At 42.8% G+C, this 18681-nt stretch overlaps 1 protein-coding gene across 15 annotated transcripts in view; it reads left to right on the top strand.

Annotated features, from left to right (window-relative positions):
- The window catches only part of SLC8A1 (solute carrier family 8 member A1), a 445070-nt gene that overhangs the window by 366847 nt on the left and 59542 nt on the right, over nt 1-18681 (top strand). For 7 of the 15 annotated variants that reach the window (XM_004711125.4, XM_045287007.1, XM_045287004.1 and 4 more), the window contains 6 exons: nt 4809-4915; nt 8203-8223; nt 8633-8650; nt 8768-8782; nt 11359-11427; nt 16442-16572. In XM_004711125.4, coding sequence (XP_004711182.1) covers nt 4809-4915; nt 8203-8223; nt 8633-8650; nt 8768-8782; nt 11359-11427; nt 16442-16572 — 361 coding nt within the window. Of the gene's footprint in view, nt 1-4808; nt 4916-5453; nt 5558-8202; nt 8224-8632; nt 8651-8767; nt 8783-11358; nt 11428-16441; nt 16573-18681 lie in introns of all 15 variants that reach the window. The other 8 variants (XM_004711127.2, XM_045287002.1, XM_004711126.3 and 5 more) reach the window with 8 other exon arrangements.

The raw sequence follows: 18681 nt of genomic DNA, 5'->3' as shown, positions 1-18681 counted from the left end.
GGGGGGGGGATCAGAAAAATGAACAACAGGTGGGAAGGTAGAGGCATGTCTGCCGTGGGCCTCGTAGGAAGCATCCAAGAGCACACACATAAGGAGTTGGACTCTCCTTTGCTCGCTGTAATCCATGAGCACATCTGGAGTTGGATTCTCCTTTGCCGCACCATTTCTTCAATCCTTCTCTCCTTCATCCAGCCATTCGGCCTGCATATCTATCCATGCATTTACTTGGCAATCATCATCGGAGGGTTTTGATTATACCAGTATTTGCCTCTGTTGCTTTTAACCAAATGCAATCTTCTTCAGGCCTTCCCCTGCCTCCGTCATTCTTGGGTGACCTCCGTCCCTCTTCTTGTATATTGTCTTTAACCATGCTAATACTTGCTGTCTTCTCACCAGGAATCTACCTTCCCTCCCTCTCTTCCCACCCTGCTAACCATTAAATAGTGGGTGGGTGGGTGGGTGGGTTGGTTGGTTTAGATGTGAAATTTTTTTCTTGACTTTTTACAATAATGGCCTCACAACATTTTTCCTTTTGTGATTGATTAAGTTCACTCAGTTCTAAAGGTCCATTCATGTTATAGGTGTTTCAGAGATTCCTTTTTATCTTTTAACTTTGTGTAGTACTCTATGTGGGCATATATCACAATTTGATGATCTAGTCTTACAATTTATGTAGTATTTAGTTCAGCTGTAGAGAGAGGTCAAATAAAGTGAGGCGGTCTTTCTCTCTTCATGATTATTACTGCAGTTGAGCATTACGTTCATTTTTCTAGTCGTCCCTGAGCAATGAATAACAATGTATGCGTTGTATTTGGATGCAAGTTTTCTCAGTCTTGTTTTTGTGAAGTTGTCAATATAAGAAAATACCAACAGAGAACCAATTGCTTCCCATTGGAACAGAACAGCCAACATGAATCTGTGTTCTCAGAAGGAGGGAGTGCTTATGCGAGTGCAAAACCCAAGTGGGCAGGGATTGTCTGAGCAAGGGGGAGCAGACAGGAAGGCATTGAAAGTGACTTTGAAGTCTCTGGGTGGCCTAACTGGATAAGAGCTGGGCTATTAACCTGAAGGTTGTTGGTTCAATCCCCTGACCCACATGTTCCTCAGAGGACAGGCCCAGTGATAGACTTCCGCAAGATTATGGATTACATGGAACTGTGTGTGACCTCCTCCCTGGGGGACAGACAACCGAAAAGTGGATGAAGGGAGACGTCGGACAGGGCAAGATATGACAAAATACCCATTTATAAACTATCAAGGGCTGATGAGGGAGTGGGGAGCGGGGAGGGAGGGGAAAAATGAGGACCTAATGTCGGGGGTTTAAATGGAGAGAAAATGTTTTGAGAAACGATGTACAAAGCACTTTACACAATTGATGTGTGTATGGATTGGGATAACAGTTGTATGAGCCCCTAATAAAATGTTAAAAAATAAAATAAAATAAAAATAAATCATAAAAAAAAAGAAAAGATTATGGCCTTGAAACCCAGTGAAGAACAGTTCTACTGTGTGTATCATGGTATCTCCTTAAGGCACCAAATTGACTCCATGACAAATAGCAACAGCAACAACAACACAGTTCCTGAAACCCTGGGCATCCTATTCCTCCTGTAGAAGTGTCAGGAACAGAGACAGTCCTCTGATGACACTAGAGTATCGGAACTCTAGTCTTCATCAAGGCATCCGCAGCTCCTGCCACAAGCCCTGTGGTGGACAAAGGGTAACAGTGTCTTTTGTGCATTAGGCTCTAGAGAGTGAACAAATGGTACACAAATAGCACATTTTGTAGAATGTACACTGGTTCTTTTCATCTCTGTTACTCTTGCTAAGGGAGGAAATATTCCTGTTGTGAAGCGAAAGGTGAATATCACCAATCCATCCAATTTTGCCTCCCTTAATTTAAAATGCTGATTCATAAGACTGCTTTTCTCCTGTCACTTTAGCTTGACTAAAATGTCCATTAGCAATCAAGCTTCCTATTAATAACGACTCTGGAAGAGGAGCAAGATCAATATATCATTTAATGGCTGCTCCAGTGGGGACACTATTGATTCTATGACAAATGATTTTGAAATGACGTGCCATCGTGCAAATTCTATTTATTTTTGGTGGCTTTGCCAGGCAGCTACAAAAGTATGGCTTTTCATTATTTATCATTTTTCCAATATCAGAGTTATTGGATACTGAAATATTTTGTAAGGATTACTGTACCATGGGTATTGATAGATTAATAATTTTTAAAATTGTAAAAGCTTATTTTGGGGGACAGCAAATGATATAGGGCTCATATAACTACACTGCTTACATTCACCAGCTCCTCTGAATATTGAAAAGGAAGCTATCACAACAGTGATAGTCATCAAAGGTAGTAAACAACTCATACCATTGTTTTTATTTATTTGTGCATAAGTTATGTTGGCATTAGGGTAAGAATCCAGTAGCCTTTCCTAAACAAACACTAGCCCATTCAACCATCTCCACTGGCCCTCTTTTATTGGCATGCTTCAATAATGAATGTGATGAGATATGGATTGAGGTGAGAATGAAAACTGTAGAAAACTAACTCAATCATTCTAAAGTGAGCCAAGCAAGAGCACTGTAACATTGACAGTCTTTCAGGGGGTGGGAGGTGGGAAGATATGAGAAAATTATGTTGTTCCTGTTCCCTATTATAAAGTATCCTTGATAAAGTGGGGCCTTCAAGCCCAGAGGATGGTATTTTTTACAATCCACACTTGGTCTTATAATGCTGTTTGCTTTAATAAAGAGGTGTGCCTCTGCTTAGCATTGCACACATATAAGAAAAAAACCCCAAATTTGTATGTTTTAATGACATGGAAGATATACCTTGAGTGTTATTTTTAGGTAAATTTTATATCATTTAATAAATCAGATTTCATTCTGAAATAGAAAGTACACGTTATTCATTATTTCCTGTATCCTCTGTGCTTTCTTTAATATTTGTATGTCGTTTAGGCTATTAAAGAATGATCAGATATCCCAATTTTGTCAGATCAGGCTGACTTATTTTTATTAATCAGTTTTATTAGTCAGGGAAATTTCAGAAGAAAATTCTAGAAATGAGAAGAGATTGGTCTTTGGATGTATATACTTGATTTTCTCATGTGGCTGGTAGTTTTATAAATATCTACCTACTCTTCAAAAATGACTATTGCTTTAATCATGTATAGCTGATCATCTAGCCTTGGTATTTCAGTATTTAAGGACAGTATCAAGAGAAAACGAGGCCCTTGCAAGAGCTTCAGCGCTCTGGAAGTGAGAAATTAGATGTGGACACCGGGCAGCGGTGTTCTTTAGCTGAGCAGCAGAGTAGCTTCTGGGGCCCCAGCGGATTTGAACCAGGCAATTGATTTCACTTCCACCGTGCTAAATCAAGAAAGCTGCGCTAAAGCCTGTTGCCTTGGAGGCTGAGAAACTCAGAGAATTCAAGGCAACCACTCCCTGGAGCTGCCTTTCACCTTCATTCCAGGAAAGACTGATACTCATTGACACAGTGAGCTCTATGAAACGTGATGGTATGGAATTATTGTGTGTGTGTGTGTGTGTGTGTGTGTGTGTAGAGAGAGTCAACTTCCTGCGTGTGTGTGTGTAGAGTCAACTTCCTGCGTGTGTGTGTGTGTGTGTGTGTATGTAAAGAGAGTCAACTTCCTGCCAGAGAACCTAGAAAATTCCACCAAAACTGAAGAATTACCTGCCGTTAAATCTGTGTGCCTACGCACACACCACACAAACATTTTTTAAAAACTTGAGTTAGGTATGTCCCTGGCCAGTTACTGTAAAATCTATTTCCAAGGACAAATATGTGTTTGAAAGGTTTTGAATAAGTTGTAATACACGAAGTGTTTCATTCCTTATTAAATAAAAAGCAATGCTGGATTTATTTTCTGCATCATTAAGGATGCTTAGGGGGAGTTGGGATTTGCATAATCTTTGCATTTGGCTTACCTGCCTGTCACTCACAGCCATAAGGCTTTAGGCCAAGAAGTGCTGAAAGGTGGATTAGAATAAGAATTCTGATTGAACTGGTTTGGTATATTGGTGGAGCTTGATGGTAGTGTAATCGGCAAATTTAGTTAAATTAAAACTGAACATTGGGAGTTATGAAAATAATGAAAACATCATGATTCCCCCATATCACCTCGTTACTTTCAAAATAGCTATTGTGGTGTCTTGCCTGCCCTCTTGAAAGACAAATAAACCATTGTCTTGTAAGAATTTGATTCTAAGACATCTAGGGGAAGGAGATGAAAGACCTTATATTTCCTTTGGTAATGGTTTGATATATTAACTATGCTAATAAATTTTGTGATAAAAAACTACATTTGGAAATGGAGTAAAGCACAAAGCCGGAAACAAATGACCCACGATAAGTGAGAGATAGCCTCTGTCAACAATTGTTTTAATGATTTATTGACAAACACCTCCCCACCCCACCCCCCACCCCAGGGAAGGAATTTTAAGGCACAGAATGAACAATCCCACAATTATAAATTAATATATATATTTTCTTCTTTTGTAATCTGTTTATCTGCTTTTTCTTGCCATGATTAAACACATATATTTGGACTGAGTGCTATATTGTATCCAAAGTAATTCACTGCTCCTGGGTGGCGTTGCTTTCCTGTGCTTTCAGACCATCCTTGGAGAAACGGTTACTGTACAGAAATTTCTCAACTGCCGTTTTTGTGAAAGTGCAGCTCGTTAACCTTGCTTTCTTCTTTCCTATGTTTCTTGCCTTCTCTTTCTGCTTCCCTTTGTTCGTCAATCTCTATTCTTCTCTGTTTCAGCAAAACAATATCAGTCAAGGTAATTGATGATGAGGAATATGAGAAAAACAAGACCTTCTTCCTTGAGATTGGAGAACCCCGCCTGGTGGAGATGAGTGAGAAGAAAGGTGGGGGAGCTGCGCCAGGGCTGAGCCCCACAGCTTCTGCTGGCCGTGCCACCCCTGGATGCCTGCACTCTTCAGAACATGACTTACAAGGCACACATCCCTCCACCTATGTAACGGGGCATAGACCTACCCCTCAGCCTCACTGGCCCAGGCATGGGGTTGCATTGGTCCTGTTTGGCCACTCGGCACATTACAGACCTGGAATGCAGTTGACCAGGCCTCCCTTTCTGGGAAAGTTGGTACCAAGCACAAATGAAGGCAACATTCTGATTAGCTTCCTAATATGGAGGGACCCTCCTGCCTTCTCATTGATGCAGGAAGAATTTGTGAAAGGGCTAAATTAGCCCCCCCAAAAAGAAAACAGTTATTGAGACCAGCTGCCATTCCTCAAGATGCCCTTTTACATACTCAAGAGGTCCATGTGCTGCCAGTCGTCCCTCCATAACCGCACAGTAACATTCACCTTGGTGGATGGACACCAAGAGCATGAGCGTGTGACTCCAACCATTTGTTTGCCTTTTGTCTTGTGTTCCCACAGGAAGATCATTCCCATTAGAATAAATGACCGTGAGGAATATGAGAAAGAGTGCAGTTTCTCCCTTGTGCTTGAGGAGCCCAAATGGATACGAAGAGGCATGAAAGGTGTGAGAGTATACAAAGACATACCAGTGAGAAATTGTACTCTCCTCTCTCCGTGTCTCCCTACTCTCACACTGCACTCTCTCCTCTTCCTCGGCTTCCAAGAACTGTATCTTATTCCCTCTAAAGCTCTGCCAAATGCGTTCCCCTTCCTTCACTGACTAGTGCACCTCGCAATGCCCATTGCCCTTAAGAATGCCAACTAACCAGGGATGCAACCCGATTTCACAAATGCTGGGAGAGATCGCTGCCGTTTGAGAAGAGATGATATGAAAGACGGATTTTGGGTGTGTTTGTTCTAATGAAAGGGGCATTCTAAAAGGTAGCCTCGACCACTCAATTGTCCTTACAATGGTAGTACTAAAGAATATATAATGCCTATTAGTATTTCAAGATGATTCTAAAGGCAACTTATAGGAAATTCTGGAATTCTATAATTAGGTTTCTTTAGAGAATTCAGATTTTTTTTAATGAAATAAAACTTAATAAATGCAAAGATTCTTGAGGAATAATAGTGTTATTGACATTCTGATGTTCATTTTGACATATTCTCCTATTATCAAATTGACCCTTAATGTTCCCATAAATATATAACCCAGTCATACCAAATATATTTTTTGGTATTTATTCTTATAAATTCTTGATTCTTACTTATGTGTTTAAAATTTTCCTTTAACTTCAGGTGTACTCTATTGATAAGGACAAAGGAATTCCTTATCAACTTCGAAGCTAATTTTTTTTAGCTTAAACTGGAGCTTTCAATAACTAGCTACTAACTGATTATTTAGTATAAATCCTATTTATTTAATTACATTTGTAAAATGAGCACTTCAGTAGTTCATTTTCAGTATATCAGTAAATTTTCAGTATATCAGTAAATCTTATTAATTATCTACAAATTGATTGGTGAGAAGCAGTTTAGCAAATGATTGGATGGGTCACTTTGCAAAAATGTATACTTTTACTTTTGCATATAAGGAAAATGTCCAATCTATAGGATAACTCACCATAGACCCCAAATTTAAGGGACAATACTTATCCCTTATTTGTGAGAAATGCATGGCTTAGAGGCCATCCAGAAAAAATATATATCTGGTCACTGACTTAGTCATGTTCAAATGGTGTCAGCAACCTTGGACATGACAGAGAAGGGCATCAAGGCCATAATAACGAAGCCTGTTTAAGATGCTCCTTGGGTAATAGATGGAAGGAAAGAGATGCTTTAGAAAAGTGTGCTAATTTCTTGCAAAGATGGAATTTAAAAAACGGCTTGTTATCATATAGGAAAAAAGCACTTCTAAAAGTAGTCCTCTAAGAACCATCACAGGAAAAGGATCCTGGAGACCACTGTCCATTGTAGTTTTAGTCAAATATGCTGCCCTGTGAAAGAAACTTAAACCCCCTGCGAGCATGATCTGCTTTTCTCCTCAGCAAGTGGGCTCTTGTCACGAAAAATAAAACCGTTGACTCGTTCACAGGTGTCCTCTCATGGCTCTACCATCAAAGACAGAACTGGGTGTCATTGTCCTTGTAGCATCCCTGTATGCACGTGGGAAATAATTTGGTTGATACGTGTAGCCCTGTATCTTAAACTAAAATAAGGGGCTATATATGGTCCTGTTGGAACTTAAAGTCTTAAGAGACAAATTACACAGTTTCACCCTACAGCCTTTGCTCTGTTAATTTTGTGTGTGTGTGTGTGTGTGTGGCATTAGAAGCATTTTGGTTTTGCTGTTGTAAAGTGCAGCAAGTCAGAGATAAGGCTATACAAGTAAACACTTATTCCTGGGAATTTTAAATTTTAAGACATTCAAAAAAAATGTAAGCATTTTCCGTGGCCAAAAGATCTTGAAACTAGAATGCGCAGACAGAGAGCTTGGCCCGGAACCAAAATTTCTTTCCAGGCACATCAGCCAAGCCGGACTTTGTTAGATGTTTCCTTTATTCCCATTGGCTGAAAGGGGTGATTTAAGACTTCCATATGTCAGACGGGTAAGCCACTCCCGGGCACAATATTTAATATTAATATTCTACTATGTATAATAAAATAAATATATGCTTTCATGCCCAGTTCTCTCTTTAATATTAGTAGTATTAGAGGATACTTTTGAACAAGTCAGTAGTTTTATTTATAGTGACAAGAACCCACTAGTTAAAAATAGTAGAAATCTTTCATTAAAAATAAACATACACACACACACATCCATAGCCATCAAGAGGATTCTGACGCATTGTGACCCCTTTGGACAGAGTGGAATACCACCTTTGGATTTAGAAGCTGCAGCTCATGAAGGAAGCAGACTGCTGCCTTTTTCTTGGGCAGGGCAGCTGATGGGCTCAAACTGCTGAACTTTTGGTTAGCAGACCAACGCCTGACCCACTAGGTCAGCAGGGCTCCAAACACACATCCACATGCGGATGTGGATGTGTGTATATAACACACAATCAACACATGCAGAGTGGCCCGTTGGGATTGTTTACTTTGAACTATTCCCAACATGCCATTCCTCGAGGAGCACCCTTGGGAGCAGTGGCTTCCCACCGTGCTACTCACACCTGCCTGGACTTCTGTCTGCTGGTAGTCCTCTTGCTTTCCTTATTCATCTGGTCTCTTATTCTGTGTTTGTCTGTGTCTGCTTCCTTCACAGCCCTGTTATTGAATGAGCTTGGTAAGCATTTCATTTCTTGCATTTCCTCTCCATTTTTCTAGGTTATTTTCCATTTCTGTCAGGTGACACAGTAGCTTTCTGACTCTCCCTTATCTCTGTTGATTGGCTAGCCAGATTGTGCCTTCGGGCTTCATTTCCATCATGGTCAGCTAATGTATATTACATTTTTAATTTACTTTACATTTTTAAAGAATCGATGATTTCTGAGTTACGCTCAAGAATTAAATGTGTGCATGAAACTCCACAATGATTACAGGTGTTTCATATATTGTAAAATTGTAAATATAGTGGGGCAGATTTTCATCCCTTGGGTGGGTGTGCAGGCATCCCGGGAGCGCTGGGATTTCTTACTGAGACAACACATGGAACAAATGGTAACACTTATTTCTCTCTCTTTTGTTCTTTATAGGTGGCTTTACCATAACAGGTATGGATTTCTAAAGTTCAGTGCTGTGGAATTTTAATTTGTACTCTCTGTTCTCATCATATGTTTATGATTACCCTTGAAACAATTATTTCTCATTTTTATTTTCTTTTTATGAAGAAAAATACCTGTATGGTAAGATGTTTTTAATGTACCCTATCTTTGCAAATGCCCTTTAAAGTCACATAAACACCACCCCTGTGTTAACATGCAGCTGTGGTATAGAGTTTGCTCCTGCTGTTTTACACCACTAATATTCTACACTTTAATTACTTGCATGATGTACTTACATGGAAGTAAATGTATGCAGAAAACCTCTCATCACTTCATTTTGACACTAGACTGTTGACAAGCATCCGTGTATCACTGATGGTGTGCCGGGCGTCCTGCTATGATACATATGGCACAGTGCTGGCCTCAAGGAAACGTGGCCGTTGACATTCCAACACTGCTACTCAGCCCACCCTCAGGACCCTATTATTAATAGACAATACTGCCTGGGCAGTGGAATGAATACCCCCCTCCTCCACATTCTGCTAATCCATCTGACACCCTCCTTGGGGATTTGGGTTGGAGCACTAGTAACATAGTAAGAAGTACCATTTCTCCTACAAATTGCTCTATTAAAAACTAAAAATGAGAGCAAAGGGTTTAAAGCATTTAAATTCAGAGTGGTGTCCTACCTGGTTCATTAAATTATATGCAGATACCACAGTTCACAAGTCATCTTCTTGCTTCAAGAAGGTAGATATCCCGGCGCACCACCACCATCCTGGCCCCTCCCTCTACAGCATCTTCTCTTTTGAATCACCTATGCAGAGTTTGAGGAGATAGGTCACAAAAGCATCTCTGGTCTGTCTGTCTAATGTGGCCGGATGAAGATATCTCTAATCATTAAGGTCAAAGGGCTGACCTGCAGTGGCATTTTCCAAAATATCATGCTGCTATCAAGATCCGATTTATTTTTCTCTAAACTGGACAGATGCATAAACGTAATCCTTCAATCAATAAAAAGTCCTAATTGAGAAAACAGCAATGTTGGGATAAACTTAAACTCTTGTAAGTATAAGTTCATCGCCAACCCGTTCTAAATCAAGCCTGCCCTAAGTGAATAACTTCCCCAATATGGATTTCTTTCTACTGATATCCCTCCAACCCATCTGGTCTCTTATCTGTATGTGTCTTGGTCTGTTTCCAGCACGGCCCTGTTACTGAGTGAGCTTGGTACCATGGGCGCTGCACTCCACTTCTCTTCTCATGTGGCACTAAGTAATAACATAATTCAAATGCACAACTGGCCTTTCAGATTATGGGAAGGTTCAGAGAGATGAATGAGTCCACCCCAATTCACCACTGAACTCAGCGTTCAGCCCTGTCACTGCAGGTCCAGAGCTGGGACGACTGTCCTAACTCCATCATTGTCCTCTTTCCTTCGTCCCCAAGCCCCTCCTGTTTGCCAGGGTTCTGAAATGACACATCAGACATTTTCCATCCAAACTCCTGGTCCATCTAATAAATGCCGTCAGGGTCTGCATTCTATTCAAAGAAAAATAAATGAGCGGACTCCAAAGGGAGACATTCAGAGTACATAAGTATAGATTTCTTTTGTAAAGTTAATTATTCTGGCTCAAATCAGAGAGGAAAGAAACATTCTTATTCCCCCAAACTTCTAAGATACAAAGTCAGACAGTTCCCCACGTAATGAAATCATTGAACACTCAATGCCCTGGTGGGGTAGGGCTTATGCCTTGGGATTGACTCAATGGCAGTGAGTTTTCTGATTTTCTCCCTCTTTAATTGTACCCCAGGCATATTATGCTCATTGTGTAATAGATTTATTAAGGCATATGTCTTTCGAAGGAAAACAAACCACTTTCACCACTACACGACATAGGTTGGAAGAAGAAAGCCCCGTTCAGTACAGTTTCATTTTACAGTTGAGGAAACTGGGTCATAAATGTAGACACAAAACATAAAATGGAGTTGGCCCTGGGTCCCAGGTCTCGTGATTCCCGGGTCAGTCCCTGGAAGCTTTTTGTGGAAGCAAACAGCAGGTGGACGTGGCAGTCAGCTGGGTCAGGACTTCAATGAAACCCCCAGGTCTACTTAATCCATACAGTTGGCGTGACAATGACTTACCCTTGCTAAGCTTGCAAGTACCAAAGCACACACTCCTCCAAGCTGCCCAGGAAATAAATGCAGTAAGCATGTTCCCAGATGCCATTCCATTGACTGCGAAAGAAACCTCCAAATTGACAGAAAAGCACTACTGGTGCCATTTTCCTTGGGGAGAACTAGGAAGTTGGCTAGTTCAAGGTTTATTGTGAGCACCTATAGGCTCCAAGGATAGGCTTCCTGTCTTCACACCAAGGGCTTTCTGTTGTTCTAATACCGCTGAAAAATCGTAACTTGAAAGACCTGGGGACTCTATTTTGGGTGCTTGTAGGAGTCTGGCTACATCCTTTTGTGGGCTGAGTTTCCCTTCAAGTGGTTTGGCTCATGGGACACTTGCTTTCATCTGTGGTCAGTGGCCTCCACCAGCACTCTGCTCACTCCTGCTGTAGGGGTGACCTCCACCACTCCCATCCCAAACAAACCCTGCTTGTAGTGTGTGCATATGCTGTGATGTTGAGCCTACTAATTTCACAAAGTGCCGACAGCAAAGTCAATGCTATGTATTTCTGCTGATTTTCTGCTTGTCCTTTTGCTAGGCCAACCCGTCTTCAGGAAAGTACACGCTAGAGAGCACCCTCTTCCCTCCACTGTAATCAACATTGCAGGTACTCGTTTCACCTGGGCCTGGAAAGCCTCAGTTTCATTAACTTTCAGCGACCACCTCTAAAGGTTCTCGAGGTTTTAAGCATTCTAGTCATACACCTTCGCCTACGTTCGGCCAGAGCCTGTAAATCTTTCCTCATCTTCCCGCCCCGTGCTCCATTCAATAAGCGTGGTACTGAGTCCTGAGTTTGGTCCAGCATATTCCACATGGAAATCAAAATGCAAGCCTTCTTAGAGCCTCCCTAGGGGTCAGCCAAGTGCTGAAAGCTTTCAAAAATCTCTGCTCTTGGATTTGTCACCATAATTCTCAGGGAAGGATTAAAATAACCTTGGATACGATTCTCCCACCATTGCTTATTTGCTCTTTTCCAAACCCAACATTGTTCATAAAGATTATAAATCACCACCGCATTAAAACATAAGGGCAGTAATTCATCAAGTAAATGTCTATATAATCAGATAGGTGTGCATACCATCTTATTTTTCCACTGAGAATCCCCACTCACAGCGCCTTCACCTCTTCCCCAGCAGCAATGCTGTCCACGTGACAGAAGCAAGGAAGGTAGCTTGAGGATAATTCTGCTGGACTCCAATCCCAGATACCTAGTAGTTTTTCTTCTGTGCTGGGATTTGCAAAGCAAAATCAATTATGCTCCAGAATCGATGAGTTATTTTATGATAAGATTATTTCACGTCCTGCCAATATTGATTTTAACAGTGGCAGTCAACGACGCATTTGTTTTCTAAGTTGTGTTCATTGGTTAAGACTGGTTGATTAAGTATTGTATTGCCAATCTCTCAGTAAAATGCCCAGAGTTTATAAAGCGTGTGAGTAAACACAGCCATTCAGAAAGACAAAGAGACAACGGAAGAGAGAGAGAATTAATTTTCTCTAGCTGAAGCAAATTGAAAAGGACAGCATATTATCCCTCCGTAGGAGGAGATGAAACTGATTTTGAGCCTCTTAAAATGGGCTGCTTTAGCCACAGCTCACCATGGAAAGGACACCAACATAATAGATGAATGTAAAAAGTTCTTAATCCATTTCTGTATACAACAGAGTATCTAAAAAGAGAACCCCTGGAAAATGTAGCTAATACTTTTTTCTTCTTTGCCAAACCAAACATCTAAACCACACTACTACATTGATCTCATTGCATACCAATAATAGTTAGGATTTACCCAGCTACCTTCTCTAAATAACATGCATAATGGTCTCTTAAATTTTCATGGCACTTATTAAAGGGAAAGTACCACTACCCTGTCCATGATGTCAGACCTCTTTGTACTTTGACTTTTCTCTGCCTGGAACTCCCCTCCGGACCTGACCACCTCCAAATCACCCCTATTACTACTACCACCACCACCACCTGGCAAACTCTCATACAGGCTTCGTGATCAAGTTCAAACATATCCTCTCTCCTCTAGTCTCCCATGAATCCCTTAAAGTAAGTTGCTCCCCAACCTGCCTTTGTCCTGCTCTACTAGAAGGTCTCCATCTATCTGCCTCTCCCCCGTTAGGCCACCACCAATTCCTGGATGTTGAAGATTTCAGCTGTGCTCCCCTATTGTAGGAGTGCAATGACATGTGTCAAATGAACGAACAATTGGCTATCCATGGAGTCGATAAAAGACTTTTCTAAAACCTCACCGTCAGTTGGAGACTCAAATACTGAATACTGAGCAGCTCCTAATTTTTATACAAAGAGCCGTTGGTGGTGCCATGGTGAAGCACTCAGCTCTTCAACCAAAAGTTATGTGTTTGAACACACCTAGGGGTTCTTCGGGGGAGGGAGACCTGATGATCTGCTTTCATGCAGATTACAGTTCAGAAACCTCTAGGGTCCGTTCCACTCTGTCTAATAGCGTGATTATGAAAAGAAACTCAACTCCAGACATCTGACAACCACTTCCACATGTTGGGATCAGCCCTATGAGGACGATTCGCAGAGCACGGAGGCAGGTTTCTCTGTCCCCAGCAAGCTTCTGGGTCATTGTTGTTGTTGTCAATCAATTACTATCATTTCAGACTCCCGGGACCTCATGTAGGCAGGTGGAGCTGCTCATGGGGTTTGCAAGACTGGTCTTTCAGAAGCAAATAACCAGGCCTGCCTTCCACGGAGCCTCTCCTGGCGTCCACGCCACCAACCTTGTAGGGAACAGTTGAGCACTTAGCCATTCATGACACCCGGGGGATCCTCACTTGACATGTTGGAAACAGACTCGTCATCTACTTACTAATTGTCCATCTTTGGCACATGCTATGAATATGATGGATTTAATTCAAGGCTGGCTTGGTCATTCTTAAATGATGGCGGGAGCCTTTATGTAAGAAAATGCTCTCGGTGGGGCTCTGAAAGGTAAGAATGGTCCATTTTAAATAGAGACCTGGAGGCCTTTCCAGACAATGGGATCAAATCGTGGTGTTGCAGGTCCCGAAGCAGCTTTGGGGCAATACTAGAGCCGGTGATAAAGGCGCGAGGTGGCTTGCTTTTCTTTAGATTGGTATGAAGTCTATTAAAACAGTGTTTCCTCCATTTTAGTTATTCTCATACACCGTTTAATTTTTTTTGTGTTGGCTGCCTTCCTACCATACTATGTACCTAATATGATTTTTTGAAACGGGTTCATTTTTTAAAAAAACTTCATTAAATTGGTTTTAAAACAGAAACCTTAAACCACCAACATGAATGGAAAAACTCATATCACTTATCATAAATAGAAAGTAAGGTTAAAAGGTTATTAAAATCTAGCTAACTTAGCCAAATGTTGTAGGAGTGAGAATGTTGTTCTCTTTCCTAAAATAGTAGACACCGCAAATCTTAGAAACGAGGTACAGATATAACAACATCAAGCTAAGCATTTCTTCTTGGTCATAAGGGCTGATGGATGATGGAAAAGGCAATAACTTTCACTCACTGTGTGATTTGATTTCATGACTCTGGTGTACATTTATGCAATGTCATGTTCCAAAACGACTTTGTTTTGTGGATTGCTACATTAAGCAATGCCAACCGGTAGCCCTTACTTTGTCATTTCTCTATATTTCCTGCTCAAATTCCCTTGAGTCTTGTTAAAAGTAAATTGCAATTTATAAATTAAACTACAGAGAGGGGAGGGCCATAATTACCTACACCCAATGAAATTCCTTGTTGGTAATTCAAATAAAAATCTGAGTGGAAATGTCCCTTCTTCGGGGAAAAGTCATTCTCCTTTGACATGGGTCTCAAAGCCATTCATGTGCAGCCACGGTTTCCAACAAAGAGATGGTTCCTGACACTTTGAAAACAACCAAAAACGTGATTCTAGGTCAACAATCAGACACTGGTGAGGATCAACTCTGATGGATTTGAGAGCCTCCTGCAGTGCAACCCACAGTTCTCAATCCAGCTTCCTGGGCCAGCTCATCGTTTTCCCAAGACAAATCTTTGGGACTTTCATCAGAACCCTTTTGCCTTCCTTCAGGTCATAACTTCCCAAGCCTACTATAACATTTTTTTTGTAAGCAGCAGAAAATGAATACTGCTTTTGTTAAAACCCATCACCTGCGTATTGCCCTTGCCACTGATAGCAACCAGAAATTTCTGCCCTGTCTAATTTCCTGATATCCTGTGAGCCCTGAGGATAGGAAAGTTGATTTTTCAAATATCCCTCTGGGACAACATATTTGAATGTATTCTGCAAACTTAATCGGTGTGCTACATAGTGCTTTGCCTTTAGTTGGTTGTGACACTTATCTATAAAGTGCTGGCATTGTCCTTAGCCCATCTGCTCCCTGTGCCAGCAGGGATCAACTGGCCCCAACAATGGCTAGTTCTTGAAAGGGAGCCACCACAGCAGAGACCCTGAGCTGAGGCGAAGGCATGGGATTCTGGAGGGAATGGGGAGTCTTACAAAAATTGAAGCCCAAAGGCAAAAAGCAAGATGGCCTTGTGGTTAAACCTGGGCAAGAAAAAAGCCCCCGGTCCCTTTTGATGTCTCCTCAGTCAACAGACTCTAGTTTTCCCAGAAGTCCTAGAAGTGAGGGTATCAGGGCTGAAGTCTCTCTACAGGGCAGGCACTCCCTCCTTTAAAATCATTAGCTTAGCTGGACTCAGGCCTGAGGGGCCAAGTGATTCCAGGACTCCTATTTGTCCTTCACAAGCGCATGGCCTTTTCAGACGGAGCTAAATCTGAATGGCCTTCATGCAGAGAGGAGTCAACTGTGAGCTTCCCCTCATTAAAGGACTCTTGGGTCTATTAACATTTCCTCAGTGCCCACTCGCTGTTTACTCCTGGAGTGAATGCTACCTGGCAGTTGTGGAAAATAATCATGCTCAATCATGAGTCACTGTGCACTCCCTGAAGGCCTCGCCCTCGCCCCTCCCTGTTTACTTGAAGATTCACATGGCCAAGGTCTTTCTGTAACACCTCAGCTTTCCTCCAGAGTGAGAAAGCAGGGCTGGAGCTCAGGCATCTCACCAGAACGTGGAATGGGCGCGTTGCTACTTAACTCGCCCACAGAGGCTCTTGGCAAACGAGAGGCTTGAATCACACTTTGCCTTCCATCATCCTGTTGGCAACCGAGCATTTGCGTCGCCTCTAGAAAGGGGAGAGGGGCCGGCAGATCCCCGCTATACCTTTGCATGGGTGTAGCTCATTCCATTGTTTCCCTTTGGTCCAGTGCTGAAAGAGTAGGTACAGGCAGCCAGAGCAGCGTCACAGGGAGCAGCTGGGTGCTTCCCCCAACACGGCCAGTGATAGGCCCCTAAGAAGTGGCCTTTCCTGAACTGCACTTTGGCATGAGCCATCAGCTTAGGTTTGGGGACACTGTAATCACCTGCTGTCATAATAATTTGCTGCCCAATAGCTCATCTCAGGCCCCGTTCTCTGCTCCAGTCATATGATCACACCCAAGGGACTCTTTATAGGTCATTAAGGCTGCCTCCCAGTCCTGGGCTTTCTTGTAACAAGATCCAGGGCTTTTCCCCAATCAACTGGAACATACGACTCCCTCTCTTACCCTTCTTTTCACAGAGGAATGTGATGACAAGCAGCCGCTGACCAGCAAAGAGGAAGAGGAGCGGCGCATTGCGGAACTGGGGCGCCCCATCCTGGGAGAGCATGCCAAGCTGGAAGTGATCATTGAAGAATCCTATGAGTTCAAGGTACACCTCACCTGCATTGGCCATAGTGCTAGCCTCTGCTGTCAGAGACATCTGGAAAGACAGGTGTCATGTGAGGAACTGGCTCCTGAGCTGGGAGGCCTTCAGAGCAGTGGTCCATGCTTCAGATGATACAGGTGTTTTCTCAGGTTAACTGTGTGAGCCTGGGATGACCCGAAGACTCGGGGATGAAACTGGCAGTCCATCTTTAGCTGCTTTCTTGCCCCTACCCCGCCCTCTTGTCCCGACACCTGAGGACCTTCTAGGCGAAGCCATGCCTCACTTCTGCAGGGTGAACTGTCAGAGAAGCAAGCACCTCCTCTCTTGCTTTCCAGACTAGCAAACCCAGTGCCCGGTCCTGTCTCCCACCTCTGTTTGTCAGAAGCAGACGGGCCCTGCTGGAGACACTGGAATGAGGGCGCCAAAAGGAGAATCAGGCCCCCAACTCAGAAACCTTAGTATTTTATTTTATTAGGGTGTTTTTTTTTAATAGCAAAGTCCTCTTTTCCTTTAGCTGCATGCATTCTTATTTTTTTTAATTCAGTTCACAAATTGAAATGCCTGATAGACAGGCATGAAGACAAATGCCTTTGCAATTAAAGTGGAATTTTTCAAAGATAAAAATGCAATTAAACTCATCCCTTTGGGCCACGGAGGCTCTAAGTTTCCCTGTCTCTCATCCCCTTCGAGTGACAGAACAAGGGCAAACACTGGGCGGGCCCCAGTGATGATCAAGCACACAGTGGCAGTGCGCATGATAACTAGCATGCCCAAGTGCCCTGTAATGACCTCTGGGGACCAATCTGGAGAGCTCTTATTGGATATGTGGCCCTGCCCTGAAGGTGCCGTGGTTTGGCAGTGGTGGAGCAAGCTTGAGCCCTCGCCCATGCAGAGAGCGCGTGGCGCTCCGTGCTCTCTTCCTGCTGAGCAAGCCTCCAACTTACCCTCTCCGTGCACGCTTGCTGTGGAAAATCCATCAGAGTAACTTCCCTCGAGGGCACTAAGACATTTTGAATAGCATTCTGTCAAGAAATTTCTTTTTCTAGAACACGGTGATTTCATCACACTTGTTCAACTCTCCCGGAATTGTAGGAGAGACCAAAATTGGAGTGACAACGCACAGTTCCTGACTCTGCTTTCCCCAGAGTTCTTGTACACCCCGTTGTGAATAAGGGTGTGCCTGGACTAACAATCCCTTGCAAATCTAATTCAGTGATGAGCTGATCACTGGCGGTTAGGATACCTGTAGATAATTAGAATTGGCAAAGTCCAAGGTCCAGGGTGAAATTCTTCTTTATTACCTTCCCTTCCTCTCAGAGATCTGGGAAAGACATCTGTGTCAAATAAGTCCTAGAAAGAGCCCTGGTGGACCATAGTCCTCCAGGGCTCACATGAGCTGCCCTGGCTTATACATATGTCATCACATTGAGTTTAGTATATCTTACAACTTTGTGTGCAGCCATCAGCGCTCTTTATCTGTGCAATTGGCTCCCTCCCCTGTGATGGGATCACCTACCTTGGTCTTAGCGGGCAGAGGAGGGATTGAGAAGGACCTGCTTCGAGTTTCCGTCACATTTGGCATAGTCAGCCTTGTTTCTTGTTGCCATCTACACTGAGCTTGAGTTGGCATCGACCAACGCACTGCTTGAGAAAATATGACGGAGTTGAGAGAGAAAAGAAAAGGTGTCTGCCGTGTGGTCCGAGTGATGACAGCCTCACGCAGGGTCTGCGGAAGCTCTTACCAGGGGTGCTGCCGTCGTAGACGCATGGCTAGAGGCTGAAAGGTCTCCTCCCCAAAGACATTTAATGTAGCAGAGACTGACGTTGAAAGCCCAAAGCAGACCAGTTAGAGATTGGCCCTTGCATGCTTCTCATTTCAATCTTGGTTCACGTCAGTCCCTATGGCTTTGCTTGAACTTGCACACTGAGTGTTCTGGTGTTGCCTTTGGCCTTGCACTCGTGAGCCCAGAATTGTACTTCCCTGACCCTCAGGGAGCTGAAAACCTGCTAGCCCTCAATTCATAGTCCAGTCAGGTACACTGCAGTAAGCAAGTACAGATTCTGACCTAACGCAAATAATACGTGTTTTTTGCCCCTTTGCAATTAGTGGGA

Source organism: Echinops telfairi, unplaced genomic scaffold (genome assembly GCF_000313985.2).
Source record: "Echinops telfairi isolate 266 unplaced genomic scaffold, ASM31398v2 ScPeMD7_10;HRSCAF=50, whole genome shotgun sequence".
Classification (NCBI taxonomy): Eukaryota; Metazoa; Chordata; class Mammalia; order Afrosoricida; family Tenrecidae; genus Echinops; species Echinops telfairi.
This window is presented reverse-complemented; position numbering and strand designations above follow the sequence as displayed.